Genomic DNA, 18,767 nt, shown 5'->3' on the forward strand with positions numbered 1-18,767 from the left:
CAGAAGCAGGTAGATCTCTGTGAGTTCAAGGCCAGCCTAGTCTACAGAGTGAGTTCCAGGATAATCATAGCTACAGTGTGCCTTTTGTTTGTGGATCCAAGATGTGAGCACTCAGCTGTTCCTGCTTCCATGCCTTTGCTCCACCATCATGAATTCTTACATTCTGAAATTGTAAGCCCAATTAGACCCTTTATTTTTTAAAGATTTATTTATTATTACATATAAAATGTTCTGCCTGCATGAACGCCTGCAGGCCAGAAGAGGGCACCAGATCTCATTATTGATGGTTGTGAGCCACCAACCATGTGGTTGCTGGGATTGAACTCAGGACCTCTGGAAGAACAGCCAGTGCTCTTAACCTCTGAGCCACCTCTCTAGCCCCAAATACTTTATTTTAGAGCTTGCCTTGGTCATGGTTTTGTCACAGCAGTAGGAAAGTAAGTTATACAACAGTCTATGCACACATTAAGAAGTTAAGATTGTTTTTAATCTCGTACCTAATATGTCAACACTTTAACTCTTCCAAAAGTAACTACTAAACTTATTCTTTTGTATATCAAATTTATAAATAAAAATTGTCACAGCTGGGTGGTGGTGGCGCACGCCTGTAATCCCAGGACTCAGGAGGCAGAGGCAGGTGGATCTCTGTGAGTTCGAGGCCAGCCTGGTCTACAAAGCGAGTTCCAGGACAGCTTCCAAAGCTACAAGAAACCCTGGTCGGAAAAAAAAAAAAAAATTGTCTAACTTAAAATTTCAACATTTTCTATCAATAAGATTCACTTTCACCTTTCTAAAACATTACATTAAGCATTACTTTGTGAGTTTTTTTAAATTTAATTATATTGAACCTCCTCATTTTCCTACACACTCTAACTGAAAAATCAACCACTTAATCCTACAATTTCTTATTCGAACTTTCTTCTCCACAAAAATGTCTTAAATATACAATAATGTTCCACTTCTTTAACAACTTATCTTTATCTCCAAGCCAATTTTGTCATCATGCTCCTGTCATTTAAGTCTCAAATCTCCAATTTGACCACTTCTTGACTTAGTTACTTCCTTTGCTCACTCAGAAGCATCAGACAACAGTGGCTAAATATAAGTAGTACACTGAGACATCTTGGGTATCAGCACCTTTGGTTCCTTCAGAAGTAAAATGATACCTGTTGGGGGATATTCTTTATACTATAAACCCCAAGTTTGCATTTGTGTTAATTAAATAAAACTAACCTTGGGTCAGGAGGCTGAGTTAGCAACTAGCTGACAGAAAGTAATCATAGAGCATCAGAGGGCATCTGGAAGATATAGACTTATTAGGGAGGGATTTTGAGTGGCGTAGCTTTTTTGCTCGTTTGGTGGAGTGGAAGGGGGTCTTTCAGAGATGCCAGCATGGAGAGAAGGTTAGCTCTCTAAGCTAAGCTAGCAGATTTTCACCATAGCCTTTGAATCTTTTTTGTTTGTTTGTTTTGTTTTGTTTGTTGTTTTGAGTTTGGTTCGGTTTGGTTTGGTTTGGTTTTTTGAGACAGGTTTTCTCTGTGTAGCTTCGGAGCCTGTCTGGAACTCACTCTGTAGACCAAGCTGGCTTCAAACTCACAGAGATCCGCCTGCCTCTGCCTCACAAGTGCTGGGATTAAAGGTGTGCACCACCACGGACAGGCCCTCCAGTCTTATTTGTAAATAAAATGATAGAGATTTAGTTAAAACTACCTTTTAACAGAGCCAGTGCCTGTGGGAAAAGAATTCCTGCTGGGCTGTGGCCTGAGCAGCGAGGCCGCTGCCGGAGAAGCAGACCCGTAACTACAGAGTCGCAATTGCTGGCTGAAATAGAAGTAGATTAAGGCATAGCCACTGTGCCAAAGATAAAACCACAGAAGCCCAATACACAGAGTTAAAATGGTCTGAATTTTATTTTTATTGTAAAATAACAAATTACGGTTATATACATTATAGGTATACAGTAATGTTATTATTTACCAATAAATGGAATCATCAATTCAACAAATTAATATATTTATCACCTTTATGGGAAATCTGAAATTTACTCCTAGCCAACTGTGAGAACTCATGTCTATAATCCCAGGATTCAGGAGGTTAAACTGGAGGATTGAGAGTTCAAGGCCAGAATGCATCACATATTAAGACCCTGTCTCAAAAAAAAAAAAAACAAGAATTCACCTTTGTAGAAATTTGGAAACATATAATATAAGCCATCTCCCCATTTTTCCTACTTATGACACATTCCCTAGAAACCACTACTCTATTCTCTGCCTCCTATAATTGGCTTGCTTTAGATTCCACATATGAAAACTTGTGACATCTTTCTGTGTCTGGTTAATTTAACATAACTTCCAGTTTCATCCATGTTGTCACAGATTACAAAATTTCTTTTTAAAGTCTGAATAATATGCCATAGCACATGAAATACAGAGAGAGAACCTGAGGCTGAGAGTGATGGCACTATCTTATAATCCCAATACTCATAAATTAGAGTCAGGAAGATCTCAAGTTTAAAGCCATGTCCAAATTAGACTGTTCCAAAATCCTTCCTGTTAGGTCCTACCTTATTGATTCTCACCCTCTCTAACTCTCACCTACTTCTTGATTTTTATCCAATCAATTTTATAAAACCTACTATCTACATACTTACAACAGTGCCTTTCAACGGCTGTTAGATGAGTAAGTGTACAACTTGCTCGATGTCTACCCAGAACTGTCACTGAACTCATTAAGAGCTGCTGCCTTACAGCTAATTCCCTCATCTACAGAGAAATGAAATCTGCAAAATATATGGAATTTTATCTAGAACCCAAGAATCAGAAAGTTAAATGAAAATTTAAATTATGTATGCTATACGATTCTGATGAGGAAAAGTCTATAAAATACAAAATAAACTAGTAAGAGTTGTTTTTTTTTTTTTTTTCTAAAATAATTACTAGGATATGGGGTTGTAGCACAAATCCTAACTGGTCTTAATAAAACCTGGAGCCAGACATCAAGGTAAATGCTGAAAGATCAGAGAGACAAAGGAACAAGATACAGCCACCTATCACCTCACCAACTCCTCAGCCAGAAAGACTGAGCTCCTTTCTCTTCCCATTGTATATTCCTTTCTCTGCCCAGCCATACCACTTCCTGTCTCAACCTCCTTAGTGCTGGGATTAAAGGCATGTATACCTCCCAAGTACTGGAAGCAAAGGCATGAGATCCCAAGTGCTGGGATTAAAGGTGTGTGTCACCACTACCTAGCCTCTACGGCTAACTAGTGGCTGGCTTGGCTCTCTGATCTTCAGGCAAGTTTTTTATTTGTTAGAGCATATACAAAATATCACCACATGGGGTAAATACAGATTCAAGACAATCTTCTACATATCTACATTCAAAATCCTCTTTGGCAATATGTTGTAAATGTCAAGTATCCCCCAGAGGCCTGCATGTCTTAATGTCCCCAGATGTTAGTACATTTTGGGAGGCTGTGAATCTCTGCAGAGAAAACATGGTTGGCAGAAGTAGAAGTGGTAACTGAGGTGGCCATTAAGGGAAACAGTCCAGAGGTGCCTCCTTCAAGAGTCTTTAGAAACTCCTGATCCCCACAGATAGAACCAAGCTGCATATCAGGCTTCAGCTGTTGGCTGAGGAAGGAATCACCCCAATGGCCATAACTTCCATGCCAAGATAGATCATACCCTCTGAACTGGGAACCAAAATAAATTCTTCCTCCTTTGAGCTACTTTTGTTGGGTATTAGGTCACAGCAATGAGGAAAGCAAATGACAGAGAAGGTCTGATATGATATGACGGCATCAGTGCAAGGAAAAATGAGCCCTAAGAATAATTACAGATAAAGGACTGGCATGATGGCTCAACAGTTAGGAGCTTCCTGAGTTCAATACCCAACAACCACATGGTGGCCCACAACCATTTGTAGTGTGATCTGAGGCCCCCCTCTGGCATAAAGGCATACATGCAGGTAGAATACTCATATATGTAAAATAAATAAATACATAAATATAAAAAAGAATTATTACAGATGCATTAGAATCATTAAGACAAAGTAAGAATACACTCACTACACAGTTCTTGAAGTGCTAGGAAAGTTACCCATCCATTCCTGAACATTTTCCCCACTCAGTAAGCTAATACCTAAACATGTGTCTTATTTAAAAGTCTAAACTAGTCATTCTCAACCACAAGACATTTTGTCTGCCAGGGAACATTTAAAAATGTCTGTTGATATTTTTTAGTGTCACAAACTGTAGGTATGGAAAAGATAATTGTTACTAGCATCTGGTAAACCCAAATCAAGATACCAAACATACAGGACACAATATAGCACTCCACACTAAGTGTTATCTAGGCCAAACTACCAACAGTACCAAGGTTGAGAATATCTTGTTCTAAACTCTTCCAAAATAAGAGCATATTGCTTTCATTAATATACACCTTTCAAGGCCTTCATTTCTATCTAACCCAGTCATGTCTTAGTTAAGGTTTCTATTAATGTGACAAAGTGCCATGACCAAAAGTAAGTTGGGAAGGAAAGAATTTATTTCAGCTCACAGCTTATAGGACATCACTGAGAGAAGCCAGGACAGGAATTGGAGCAGAAGTCACAGAGGTAGGAACTCAGAGCAGAAATCTGCAGAAAGGAATTGGAGCAGAAGTAGCAGAAGTTACTTACTGGCTTGCTCCTTACCACTTGCTCATCTTGCTTTCTTATCACACCCAGGATCACCAATCCAGTAGCAGCACCGCCCACAATAAGTTGGGCCCTCACACATCAATCATCAATCAAGAAAATGCACCAAAGGCTTGCCCTCAATCCAATCTGGTGGGGGCATTTTCTCAATTGAGGTTCCCTCTTCTAAAAGAACTCTATTGTGTCAAGTCAACTCCATCTTTCCCTATAATCCCATTCTGTGCTATTACTTATAGTGATCACTTACTATCTTACACAGCTTCTTAACAGCATCTCATCCAGTTAACTGTTCAATCAGCTGTCCTTTGACCACAACATGTACACTATGGCATGCACCCAAACCCACCAACACACACCCATACATATGTCATACATACACATACAATAATAATACAATTTTAGAAGGGAAATTGTTGTTATTGATGGACATATAAACAGGTACTTCTGATCAAACCCCTCCTTCTCTATGGCTATGTTACTAGTTTATGTAGGAAGAATATTCAAATCTACCACTTTCTTCATAAGGCATTTTCACTATGAGTCTAAGACCAAATTTCCCTCTTCTTAAAAATATGACAGGGGCTAGAGAGATGGCTCAGTGGTTAAGAGCACCAACTGTTCTTCCAGAGGTCCTGAGCTCAATTCCCAGCAACCACGTGGTGGCCCACAACCATCAGTAATGAGATCTGGTGCCCTCTTCTAGCCTGCAGTCAAACATCCTGTATACATAACAAATAAATAAATAAATATTTAAAAAAAAAATTCGATAGTCAGGGTTGAGAATTTAGCTCAGTGGTAGAGCGCTTGCCTAAAGGCCCTGAGTTCAGTCCTCAACTCCAGAAAAAGAAAAGGAAAAAGAAAAGTCATTGGATTAAGACCCACCTAATTGTCTGACCTCATCTTAAGTTGAAATACAGCTATAAATATTTTATTTCCACATAGTTTATACTTGAGTTCTGAGGATTTGAAAATGTCTACATATTTTGGAGATTACATATTCACCCCATCAACCCCCCTACAATAACTTTTCCACACAGAAACCATAATAACAAGGGCACATCAGACCTTGTCCTCTCCTGCCTACAAGGCTTTGTCTCACTGACCTCTTCCTTCCTCTCCAACTTCATCTCTTGGCACAGTTTTCTTGTACACCAGCTATGCTGGCCTCTCTGTCCTTCACACAGGCTAATCTCATTCTTGCCTCAGGCTTCTGTCTGGACATCTCTGTGTAGCTCTCTTCTTTTCACCATTCAAGTCAACTCAGAAGTGCCACTTCCTCACAAGAGTCTACCTGCTTAAGTAGAACATCTCAGTGGCATTCTCTTTCACATAAACTTAAGGTTTCTTTGCAGCATTTAGAAATTATACCAATTATTCAATTACTCCCCTAAGTTTTCTTCTACTTATTTTTTCTGGTCCACTTGAAATTCATTTCTGTATGCTCTATCTGCTTGAAAAACAGACATCCCTCAAATGATTCCAACAGAAAGTCTACCACCTCAAAGAGTTTTGATCTCCCAGCATCTGAGAAGTTCAGACAAGCTGATCACAAATTCAAGGCCAGGGTTCTGGAGAGAGGGTTCAGCAGTTAAGAGAACTAGCTGCTCTTCCAGAGGACCCAAGTTTGATTCCCAAACATGCAGGTTAACAACTATCTGTAGCTCCAATTCCAAAGGATCCAATATCCTCTTCTGTCCTCTGAAGGCACTGCACCCATTTGGTACACAGACATACAGACAGACAAAACAGTCATATACATAAAATAAAAATAAAGGATTTTTTTTTTAGGTCAGCCAAGCTACACATAGAGTTTTAGACCAAAAAAGTCCAGGCCTATTTTTTAAAACCTCAGACCCTTCACCTCAACATCTCTTTGCTACACAATCTACAGAATCTGACTCATAAGGATTAGAATTCTTAATACAGTAGAATTCGTGCATAATATGAACTTATGATTAGCAAAAACTAAGTAATAAACGTTAACTGCTCTATTAGAACTATCTAATTGGCAATTTTTACAAGACTATAATTATGTTATTATTAATATATATTATTATGTGTTGATGTTTTGGTATGTTTGTGCATGTGTCAGATCTAGAACTAGTTACAGATGGTTGAGAGCCTGCCTCCATGTGAGTGCTGAGATTCTAACTGCTGGTCCTCTAGAAGAGCAGCCAGTGCCTTTAACAAATGAACCAACTCTCTCCAGCCCCTAGTTTGTAATTATTCATTTGTATAATCTCACATGCTAGAAAATGAAAAACAAACAACAGGAACCCATTTATTCTCTAGCTTACCTACTCCAATGCCTGACACACATTAAATATTGAGAAGTGCTAATTTAATGAACAACATATGACAGTTCTAGAACAATGTTGTTTTCTTTAAAATTTGTAGAGATGAAAAACTAACTGCTCTCCCTGCCTTTTGATTTGGTTCAAATTTGGGGAAGTTTTTAAGAAGAGTTCTATGGTAAACACTATAAATTATTATACTAGAGATGAAACAAATGTGGACTTTTTTTTTTTTTTTTTAGGAAGGGGAGATGAAACCAAAACCGTCTGTCTAGATTCACTCCGCTGTGACTCAGTTCCTAACTTCACATTCACCTGGCTCTGGCCTTGACGTAAAGAAACTTACCAGATTCCTAAGCAAAATAACAGCCCAACACTTGAACCAAGGAAGAGAGGAGCCCCTTGTGAGGTGAAAATGCAAGCCTGGCCGCCTCACAAGTCTCCGTCCATGCCAACGTCAAAGGACCACGGCTTCCCCATACTGTGGGATGGCAGGTCTCACCTGGGTGTCCCCAAACACAGGCAGCGTTAGTAAGGAGCTGAGAACAGTTGCCAGCAGAAGAAACTAGGAGAAGTTTCCAACGGGAAGAAGTGTGAAAACAGTAAGAATGGAGGGCACACAGATCAGCCGGAACTGTAATTTCTTCTTCGACCCCACACGGCTCTCTCTCTCTACTCGCTCTATGGGCGCCGCCGCCCACTCCCCACCCACCCACCCACCTACTCCGCGAGAGTCCCACGCAGCTGGACTCGACGGCCTGGTCAGGACTCACCTCGCCGTGCCGCTTCGCCCAAGGGCCGACTCCCAGACCGGCTCAACCGGCGTTAGGTCCCAGACCTCCGCTTTTGAGTACAACCGCAAAGATGCTACAGCCCAACGCAGTGCAAGGCGACCCAAGCGCGGGCTTCCGTAGGCTACCGACCCCGGATGTTGATTGCTACCTGCACCGGAAGCGGTGGTCCGAGTGTAGGGCGGAGGCAGCGTTGCCCAACTCTCCGGAAGGAGACGTGGCAGCGGTTAGGTCTCCTACACCGAGGACGCTTTGTAGTCCCGCCGCCGCCTCCTTCTCCCTCTCCTCCTCCACCACCTGTTCTCCTCGGGTAGAGGAGGTTGTGACAGCGGCTGGAGAACGCGGCAACGGAGGATGGAGGAAGGAGGCGGCGGCGTGCGGAGCCTGGTCCCCGGAGGGCCGCTGTTGCTGGTCCTGTGCGGTCTCCTGGAAGCGTCTGGCGGCGGGAGAGCGCTGCCCCAGCTCAGCGACGACATCCCCTTCCGCGTCAACTGGCCCGGCACCGAGTTCTCTCTGGTCAGTGCCCTCGCTAGCCGCAGCCACCTCCCCTCTTCCCAGCACGAAGCATTCAACCCAGCCTTCAGTTTTCCTAGCATTCCCTTCCAGAACCTTTTTTTTTCCCCCAAGCATTTATCTTCCCCAAGCCGAAGTGTCTTCGTTCATTGATTCACTCAGCACACTATCTGGATGTGTCCCCCTTACTAAAAACTAGAAAATCCAGCTAGCACTTCCTCTCCCTCCTTTAAATTCCTTTGCGTGAGACCTGGCTCCCCAACAATCCCACTCTGTGGAGGAAGTCTTAGAATTACGACCACACCACCCTATCCACACAACCGTCCTGCAGACATGAGCCCCATCTCTATTCATTTTTCCTCTCCAACACATACTTCTTTAATTAATTGTGTGTATTGTGTGAAAAGAGTTCTTGTACACTTGAGTACAAGTGACCTGGGCTGGTGGTTGTGAGAGCTTGGAACTAACGAGGAGTAATGCCCGTTCTTAATTGCTGCATCTCTCCAGCCCTAGAATGTGAGATTTTATGATGAAGTCTTATACAGTGCAGAATTCTGTCTATAATCTCACGAGAATGAGAATTCTGTTTGAGAGAGTGTAGTTCTGAAAAGTCTATCCATGTAGAGCTCCTGCAGACCAATTTATTTTAAAAGATGACCTTGAGGGCTGAAAAGATAGCTTAGCAGTTAAAAACAGTACTTTTCCAGAGGATCCAAGTTTGATTTCCAGCACCTACATCTGGTATCTTACAACAGCTCCAGGGGATCCAGTGCTCTCTTAGTCATCTTCCCCCTGTACTCATGTGTTTAACTACACACACACATACACACAGTTAAAGAGAAAAAAAATCTCTTTTTTTATTGTACTGTTAACAATAGCATATTCTCATTTCAGATTGACATCCTAGGAAAAGCAAAGGATTTTTTGTTTAGTTTTTTTTTAATTACGTTCCAATTACATACTGTCAATTCAAGTGGGTCAGTTTTATTGTATTACTCGTTTGCTGTTCCATTGAGACGTTAATAGGTATTACTCTAATACCAAGACAATATGTACCAAGTTAGGCAAAGCACTAGCCTAGGGCACAAGCTGTCATATGGACAGCACCACAAAATTACTAAGTTAGGGTATTACCATCACCACATCACTTTCTATTTGCCTTGGGTTTTGCTTATGCTATATTTTATATACCATTTGTTTCTCTAACTTTCTGTTACATCTGAACATATCCTTTAAGTAAACGTTTCTCTGGACATAAGTTAGGACTATCTTTGTATTAATGCCGTCATCTACTGATATTTTAATTTTATTTTATTTTAATTGGTCTCCAGTGTTAAAACACTTGTACAAAATATTACAGGCCTGAGGAGATGGTAACAAAATCTCAGGTGGATATACTTGAAGACTTGGGAGTTTTAGGCTATTTGTGTGTTTGTTTTTCTTTTTGTTTAGTTTGAATTACTTTGAGAAAAATCTAGATGCTTTCTCTGAATTGGGAAGTGCCATATCCTTGTACAAAAGTAAGCTTTCAATAGTTGATCTTTTGAAATTTTTAAATACTTCTGTAATCTTAACACTTCCCTTCCATGCTTTATTTAATTGAAATAGCTGCCCCATTCACATGGTTGCTGGTTATTTTTATGGGTCAGTTGATTGGACATTTGTAAATATCTCAGAAGCTGTATAAACTAGGAAAACAGGCAAACAATTTTTTTTTTCTTAAACCTGTTATTGCCGGGTGGTGGTGGTGGCGCACACCTATAATCCCAGTACTCGGGAGGCAGAGGCAGGTGGAACTCTGAGTTCGAGGCCAGCCTGGTCTACAGAGCTACTCCAGGACAGGCTCCAAAAGCTACAGAGAAACCCTGTCTTGAAAAACCAAAAAAACAAAACAAAACAAACAAAAAAAACCCTGTTATTGTAGTTGCTTTTCTTGCTGTTGTTGAGACAGGGTCTCATTGGCCTCTATCTTAAGAATATCTTCTGCCTCTGGCTCCTAAGACCTGGGACTACAGATTATAGTTATGCACTCCCATAATATGTGACTCCTTTCTAGTAATGTATAGTCCCAAAATATATGAAGATAAAAATGATTAAAATTATACCTTGTAAAAATGATTTAAATTATACCTCATGATCCTTATAACTGACTCACTGGTCCAGAAAAGTTTTCACTATTGCATCCACTTTATTGAAAACTAGCCAGGAAGGAGAGGTTCACACCTTTAATCCCAGCATTCAGGAGGCAATTCAAAGCCAGCTTAGGCTACATAGCAAGTTCTAGGCTAACCAGGGCTATACAGTGAGACCTTGCTTCAAAAATAATAATAATAAATAGAAAGTCTTTTAATAAACTAAAAATAATTGACTTCTAAGCAGGATATGATGGCACACTTCTCTAATCCCAATACTTGATAGGTAGAGACAAAAAGATCAGAGAAGTTCAAGGATAGCTTAATACATTGTCTGTATAGCAAGTTTGAAGCTAGCTTGGGTTACGTGAGAACCTGTCTCCAAAAAAAATAAATAAAATTTGGCCTCACAACTCCCTCATCTTCAAATATTTTGATAACCTTATCACCTATGATGGCTGTTTAAACAAGTATCTTTGGCCATAAAATAAATGTACATAGTAATCTTTAGAATATATGTTAATAAAGACTGGTTCAAATATGTTAAAACAGTAATAAGCACATGCCTATGGAGCTGACCTGCTTGGCTTCTACGAGCTCTGCTCCATCTTACTGGATTAACATTGAACAGATTGTTTAATCTCTGCCCCCCAGAGTCCTTTTCTGTAAAAATGAGTATAATGCTTCATTTGAGGATGAATGAATTAATAAATGTAGACTACATAAAAGAAGATATTTGGGGACTGGAGAGGTGGCTCAGAGGTTAAGAGCCCTGGCTGCTTTTCCAGAGATCCTGAGTTCAATTCCCAGCATGGCTCACAACCATCTGTAATGTGATGTGGTACCCTCTTCTGGCATGCAGACAGAACATAATAAATAATTCTTTTTTTTTAAAGATTTTTGATTCTACATGCTACATGTTCATATCTGCAAGGTCTGTATCTGTGGATTCACTCAGCCTGGTATCAGAATTCTCAGGAAAAGGGATGATAACATTACCCTATAATCCCAACACTCAGGAGGCTGAGGCAGGAAGATTGCTGTGAGTTCAAAGCCACCCTGGTACTCATAGTGAGTATAGACAAGACCAACATGTGTTATCTCGCAAAACCTTGTCAACAGTTTAGGAAGCAAAGGTAGGAAGATCTCTGAGTTCAAGGCCAGCCCAGTCTACACAGCAGGTTCCAAAACAACTAGAGCTATAGAGAGAGACGCTACTCAAAAAATAAACACACAGCCGGGCACGCTTTTAATCCCAGCATTCAGGAGGCAGAGGCAGGCAGATCTCTGTGAGTTCAAATCCAGCCTGGGCTACAGAGTGGGTTCCAGGAAAGGCGCAAAGCTATACAGAGAAACCCTGTTTTGGGGAAAAAAACAAAAACCAAATTTAATTAATTAATTAATTAATTAAATTCACGCGCGCGCGCGCGCGCACACACACACACACACACACCAAAAACTTGTCAATACCAACAAAAATCAGAGGCAAATAATTAAGTCTAAATGGAATGCATACAGATCTTCTCATTCCCTAAAAAGGAAAACAATATAACGTAGTTAAATATTTACATTGCATTAGTGTTGGAAATTATCTAGATATGATTTAAAATATAAGGGAGGTTATATTCAAATCTGTGCCATTTCTATAAGGGACTTAGGTATTTGCAGATTTGGTAGTGGAAAGATTTGGTCTGGAACGTATTCCCCAGGCTTCTAAGAGCTAATACTGCCTGTTTCTTTCATTGTCTTGGCAAAACAATGCCCTAATTGTCATTTATATTTAAGATTGCATTGGTTCCAAGTAGTATATAGTATAGTAAAGTTTTATTAAGAAAAAGAATAGATATATTTACTTAACAAGAAGTTGATCTTTCCTTGCTAGTAAGAGCCAAACAGGTAGTGGTTTTACAAAGCATTACAAAAAGAGAAAAGTGAAGACACTTGAGTTACCATAATATGTATCAGAGAACAGAGGTTGCTTTTTTTTTTTTTTTTTTTTCCCGAGACAAGGTTTCTCTGTGTAGCTTTGCACCTTTCCTGGAACTTGCTTTGGAGACCAGGCTGGCCTCGAACTCACAAAGATCTGCCTGCCTCTGCCTCCCGAATGCTGGGATTAAAGGCGTGCACCAATGCCCGGCCAGAGGTTGCTTTTTAGTAAAATCAGTTACATTAATTGAAGTGTTTGCTTAAAATATGTTGGTTCATATAAGCAATGTACATTTGTTTTCATAGTACAGAAACCTTAAGGTATAGTAAGAAAACTGACATATAACAGGAATGAACTATAGCTCTTATGCTAGCTGACTACAGGTTTTTATACTTAACAAAAGTATAAATTATTTTTAAAATGGCCATGCCTGTTTATTTACATATTGTCCATGTGCTTTGCTGCTAGGGTAACAGAGTTACCACAGACTATAATATCCATAAAGCATAAAACATTTATTGTATGGCCTTGTAAACAGACATTTCCAAGTCCTGACTGCCCGGTCCCAAATAACCAACACAGAGGCTGAATATGAATTATAAATACTCAACCAATAACTCAGGCTTATTACTAACTAGCTCTTACATTTTTTTTTTTTTCAAGACAGGATTTCTCTGTGTAGCTTTGGAATCTGTCCTAGAACTTGCTCTGTAGACCAGGCTGGCCTCAAACTGACAGATCCACCTACCTTTGCCTCCCGAGTGCTGGGATTAAAGGTGTGTGCCACCACTACCCAGTTAGCTCTTACATTTTTAAGTTAACCAATATTTCTTTTTATGCGCTGCCATGTGACAGTACCTTTATTATCATGTCATGTTCATCTCCTGCTCCCTCTGCATCTAGCTAATGACTCTTCTGACTCCATTCTTCTCCTTCCCATGATCCTTAGTTTGGTTGCCCCTCTTGTACTTCCTGCCTGGTCAATCAGCATTTTATTAAACTGATTCAAGTGACAAATCTTTACTGTATACAAGATTATTCCACAGCATGGCCCCTTACAGTGAATTGTGCTAATTCTTGATATATGTTCAGAAGAAAGGGTATGTCAGCACAGAAGGTCCATGATAACCATTCTTTTTAAAGGAATTTATGTATTCCCCAAATGTAGATGTAACCAGCTTGTTAAATAAGAAACACAGAACCAATTGCAGAGTTAAAAACCACAAGGTCAGAGCAAGAGCGGAAAACCTTACCCTTCACTGCTTCTGCTGTTCTTCCTCTCCAAAAGAAAGCTACCTCTCTGTGTCCTATCTTTTTCATAGATTTTCTATTCTGTTTTCTCATTGGTTGTAAACCCAGCCACATGACCTCCTCGTCACTGCCTGTTTGTACAGACCTCCAGGTCTTCTATGGTTGCTATTGAGATTAAAGGCATGTGTCTGCCATGCTGGCTGTGCCCTTGAACACACAGAGATCTACCTAACTCTGCCTCCCAAGTGCTGGGATTAAAGGCGTGCACCACTACCACCCAGTTTCTGCTCTGGCTTGCTCTGACCTCAAGGCAACTTTATTAACATATAAATAAAATCACATTTCAATACAAATAAAATATCACTATACCCAAATATGTAAAAATAACTGCTTTATGCTATGTTCTAGTGTCCCATCCAACTAAATTCAGAACACATTTGTAAAGTCCTAAGGATTGTCAGATATAGATGTTGATTGCTGATAGAAGTTATAGGTATTCGGTGACTGTTTCTCTGACTATCCTTGGTCTCCTGAACTAGGAGTATAGCTCAGTGGCATATACTTAGCACACATGTAGATCTAGATCCCATTTTCAGCACAACCAAAAAAGTAAACCAGGGAAGCCTTGAACATAAAGCAATCCACTTGCTGCTGTCTCTGGAGTGCTAGACTTAAAGGTGTATGCCACAATGTAACCTCATAATGCTTATTAATTAGAATTTTAAACTTCAACCAATTACATTATTGCTTTCCTTTATATCCCAAACTTTATTTTTCTTCTGTTAGCTTGAACAGCAGGATACAATTTATATCCACTTTATCATTTAAAAATGTGTATACTATTTTGCATGCCTCTGAAAATATGCTTTAAACATCTTCAGTTGAGCCAGGCAGTGGTAGCATGCACCATAATCCCAGCACTTGGAAAGCAGAGGCAGGTAGATCTCAGTGAGTTTGAGACCAGCCTGGTCTACAAATTGAGTTCCAGGACAGCCAAGACTGTTAAACAGAGAAACTCTTGTCTCAAAAAAATCAAACAAACAAACAAAAAAACAAATACTAGTTGAAATGATAAATTCATTTGAGGAAACTTTGCTTTAACTAGTACTGAATTCATTCAGTGTAATGCACTTTAACTGAAAAAAATGTATATTTTTATTGTTTCTAGCCTACAACTGGAGTTTTGTATAAAGAAGATAATTATGTCATCATGACAACTGCACATAAAGAAAAATACAAATGTATACTTCCTCTTGTTACAAGTGGGGATGAGGTATGTTTTTTATACATACATTGCTGATCCCTCTTACCAAATGTATGTATTTTATAATCCTATAGTCATATACCTTAAAATTGAGTAACAAGATTCTGAACAACCTTGTAGCATAAAAACATTAACCCCCTATTACTGTTTTCTTTGATTTGGGGCTTCATTTTGGAAAAATTAGCAACCAGCTAGGTGTGGTAGTTCATACCAGTTATCTCAATACTCAGGAGGCAGAGGCAGAAGGATTACCATGAGTTTAAGGTCAGCCTGGCCTACATTGTGAGACCTTATCTAAAATTACAACAAAAGGGGTGGGGGGGGGGGAGAGATTAGTTATTAATGTTTTGAATAAAAAGCTAACTCTGTGCTTGTTTTCCTTTTATACAAATGGTTTTCAAACACAAGATCTCAATGTAAACTAAAAGAATTTCTTATAATAAATAATTCTCTAGGTACCTTATGCTTTCTCACTACCTTAGCTCACGCCCTTTTCTTTCTTCTAAAATGCCCTAACTGCCTCTTATCCATCCTTCAAGGCAATGACTTCTTTCAAGATGAAACAGGAGAGGCAGCATGGTAAAATGGAAAGGACACCAGCCTAGGAGCCAGGAGGCTGAGGTATAGGCTACAGTTAGCTGTGGATCCCTAACAAATTTGAAACTCAGTTCTTCCACTCATTGAATTTATTAAGCCAATTTACATTTTCATGGTCTGTAAAGTAGAATGCTTTTTTAAAATTTTGTTCATATTTGAAATCTGCCCAAGGCAGCTGCTTCATGCTGTTTTAAGCCCCTTTAAAACAAAATACACCCACATAACCACACATGTGGTTCAAGTCTGAAGTATTAAAATATGTAGGAAACTGAAAAACACCTTTCCACGATAGAACCATCCTAAAACTTTCATAGCTAGAATTTGGGGGGAGGGGGATATAGGCAATTGAAAATTCTGAAATAAGTTTTCAAGGATTGTTTAGAAAACTTAAAAACTTTTTTGAAAAAAAGAATGAATGCTATGGAAGATTTTTCTATGGCTTCATATTTTATACTTCAGTTCATTTGAAAGAAGTAACATACCATAAGCTCTTATTAAAGATGTTGACTTTTTCTCTTTCATTTCTAAGCATTTGTGATTTAACCAATGAATTAATAACCAAACAGCAGAATTGGATGATGTTCTAGAAAAACTGTATGTTAAACTCTTAAAATTTTTCTTAGGAAGAAGAAAAGGATTACAAAGGCCCCAATCCAAGAGAGCTTTTGGAACCACTATTTAAACAGAGCAGTTGTTCCTACAGAGTACGTATTTTATGTACATATGAAAGGAAGTCTCTAGCAGCCTTAAAATGGCTTTTCATTTTGCTTCATTATGGTATGTCACATTTTAAGTTAGGTGCAAATCTTATTGCTTAATAGTATGCTGTTCATTTAAATTCTTATACGTGCAGTAGATAGTACACCAGTATCAAAGTATCAGTTACTAAAATACTTTGAATATTTTTTAATTGAAAGGAAAGCTCTCTTACACGATATAAATTATAAAATGCTAATTGCTATTTTTAAGCTATGTAGAAAAGTAGCTAGATAGTTATTACACACCCAAATACATTATAGCGCTATTTCTGTCACATAATCTTCATATATTGCTAATTAATAGAAACCAAATACAGTTCAGAAATTTGGCCATTTTGTGTGGCATAATTATAAGTGTCATTTCATAAAAATTTATTTCAGATTTGAGGGAGAATCTGCTCAGCTGCTAAAATTTCAAGTAAAATTCAATATGATTATATGACTTTTGTATATTTAAAAACGTATGTCTTTCTTAGATTGAATCTTATTGGACTTACGAAGTATGTCATGGAAAACATATTCGACAGTACCATGAAGAAAAAGAAACTGGCCAAGTATGTTTTCCTTGAAATATAAAGCATAAAATAAGAAATTTCACAATGATATTAATAGTTTTTAAGTTGCAGCTAAAGAAATATGTTTGTAAAATACTGTAATTTTTTTGTTTAATGTAGAAAGTAAATATTCATGAATACTATCTTGGAAATATGCTGGCTAAGAATCTTCTGTCTGAAAAAGGTTAGTCTCTAAAACTGATGATAGTACTGGTTTAATATTTAAGTTCTAATTGAAATTTAAGTCTAGGCATGGTGGTACAGGACTGTAAGCCTAGCATTTCAGGGGTAGAAGCAATAGAATCAGTGATTCAAGGCCATTCTCTTTACATAGCAAGGCCTACTTAGGCAACATGATACTGACTCAAAAAAAAAAAGAACAGGAAAAAGAAATTTTCCTGGATAATATCTTCTTTGCATTGTTATTACTGTTTATTTCTTTAATGTATGTGCATGCCCAGAGTCAGAGGCAAACTTCTGGGAATCAGTTCTCTCCTTTCGCCATGTCATTCCCAGGAATCAAACGTGGGTCTCTCATAGAAAGCCATTTTGGGAACACTAACTTTAAAAGTAAAGGGCAGACCTGAGGAGAGGGTGTGTAAACACCTAGCACATAGGAGATCCTGGCTCCATTACCCACCAACTTTCACTCAAAAAAGCAGTAAGACAAAAATCTTGTTTCATTTTCTTTAGAAAAAAGTTTAAGGTTCCAAAGCTGATTGAAAACAGTCATTTGTGTCATATAGATGTGATTGTTCATGCTGTATGTTCACCTTTTTCTTGCATTGCTTCCACAGAACGAGAAGCAGAAGAAAAACAAAAGTTAAATGAGGCAAGTGATGTCTTAATTTTTCATACTTCATTGTTAGGTATGACTTTAGTGACAGAAGCTAGACATATATTCTTTGTTTATTGCCTCAAGGAAGTGAGTCGAATAAAATTCACAATTTATGACAACGGGATTTTCTATGGAAAGTTCCATTGCCAACTGAGCATGATGGCTCACACCTTTAATTCCAGCATCAGGAAGCAGAAGCAGACAAATCTCTGTGAGCCCACTCTACATACCTAGTTCTTGGCTATCCTGGGCTTTATACATAAGTGAGACCCTGTCTCAAAAATAAATAAATAATGTTGTAATCCTTTTACTTACTTTTTAAATAATACCTAAATAAACTGTCAGTTGAGCCTTGTGTAACAGGGCTGTCTCCAGCTTTGTGGGAGACTAAGACAAGAGAATCACAAGTTCAAGGTCTTCTTGGCCTAATTCCCTTCAACATGGTAGAAGGAGAAAACCAGCTCCTGAAAGTTGTTCTCTGACTTCCACACACACATAGAGCTGCATGTGCCCATGCATGCAAATACATAAAAGTACTGTCAAAAATAAATAAATTAAATAAATAACAAGAGTGAAGCTGCAGTCCAGTATCAGAACACTGTCTAGCATGTACAACACGTTAAGCTTAATCTCCACTACTAAAAGAATAATAATATCAATTATGTGTCTGTGATACCAGTCCATCACTTCAGTGCATAGCTGTGGTGCTTTCTATGTAGCATTAGAAACAGTGGTAGTAAGAACATTTTTATTGCTTGTTCCTCATCTCCTATAAATGTAACAGATAAACTGCATATGTAAATAACAAGCTACCTGCCTATAGGCTTTAAAAGTAGAGGCTAAGTGTAAGAACAGTCTCTTATCTATGTGCAGTGCAAAGCTGCCATGCATATACATATTGTAGGTATTTCATATATGTCCATCAAATGATGGCTTAGAGTAGTATTGTGTAAAAGGAGCAGTTCATGTAGTTCAAAGAATGCTGCAGCCTTAAAATTTGTAGAATGCAAATTATAAACAACATTCATTGTGAGTTTAGAGAAAAAGGAGCTAATTAGCCCGATATAGTAAATTTTTTTGTTAGCTTAGTTTGTTTCTTCAGAACTATTGACAGTAACTCATATTAATCATGTGTTTGTACTGTTAACTT

At 38.7% G+C, this 18,767-nt stretch overlaps 2 protein-coding genes across 2 annotated transcripts in view; one reads left to right on the plus strand and one right to left on the minus strand.

Annotated features, from left to right (window-relative positions):
* Window positions 1-7,957, minus strand: part of Asb3 (ankyrin repeat and SOCS box containing 3) — a 115,090-nt gene extending 107,133 nt beyond the window's left edge. Inside the window, exon 1 of the mRNA XM_036200159.1 lies at window positions 7,766-7,957. The gene's annotated coding sequence lies outside the window, so the exon portion shown is untranslated. The remainder of the gene's footprint in view (window positions 1-7,765) is intronic.
* A 12-nt stretch (window positions 7,958-7,969) lies between these two features.
* The window catches only part of Erlec1 (endoplasmic reticulum lectin 1), a 32,813-nt gene continuing 22,015 nt past the window's right edge, over window positions 7,970-18,767 (plus strand). The window contains exons 1-6 of the mRNA XM_036200160.1: window positions 7,970-8,299; window positions 14,775-14,879; window positions 16,091-16,171; window positions 16,702-16,779; window positions 16,900-16,963; window positions 17,577-17,611. Coding sequence (XP_036056053.1) covers window positions 8,138-8,299; window positions 14,775-14,879; window positions 16,091-16,171; window positions 16,702-16,779; window positions 16,900-16,963; window positions 17,577-17,611 — 525 coding nt within the window. The 5' untranslated portion in view covers window positions 7,970-8,137. The remainder of the gene's footprint in view (window positions 8,300-14,774; window positions 14,880-16,090; window positions 16,172-16,701; window positions 16,780-16,899; window positions 16,964-17,576; window positions 17,612-18,767) is intronic.

Source organism: Onychomys torridus, chromosome 10, assembly GCF_903995425.1.
Source record: "Onychomys torridus chromosome 10, mOncTor1.1, whole genome shotgun sequence".
NCBI classification, from domain to species: Eukaryota; Metazoa; Chordata; class Mammalia; order Rodentia; family Cricetidae; genus Onychomys; species Onychomys torridus.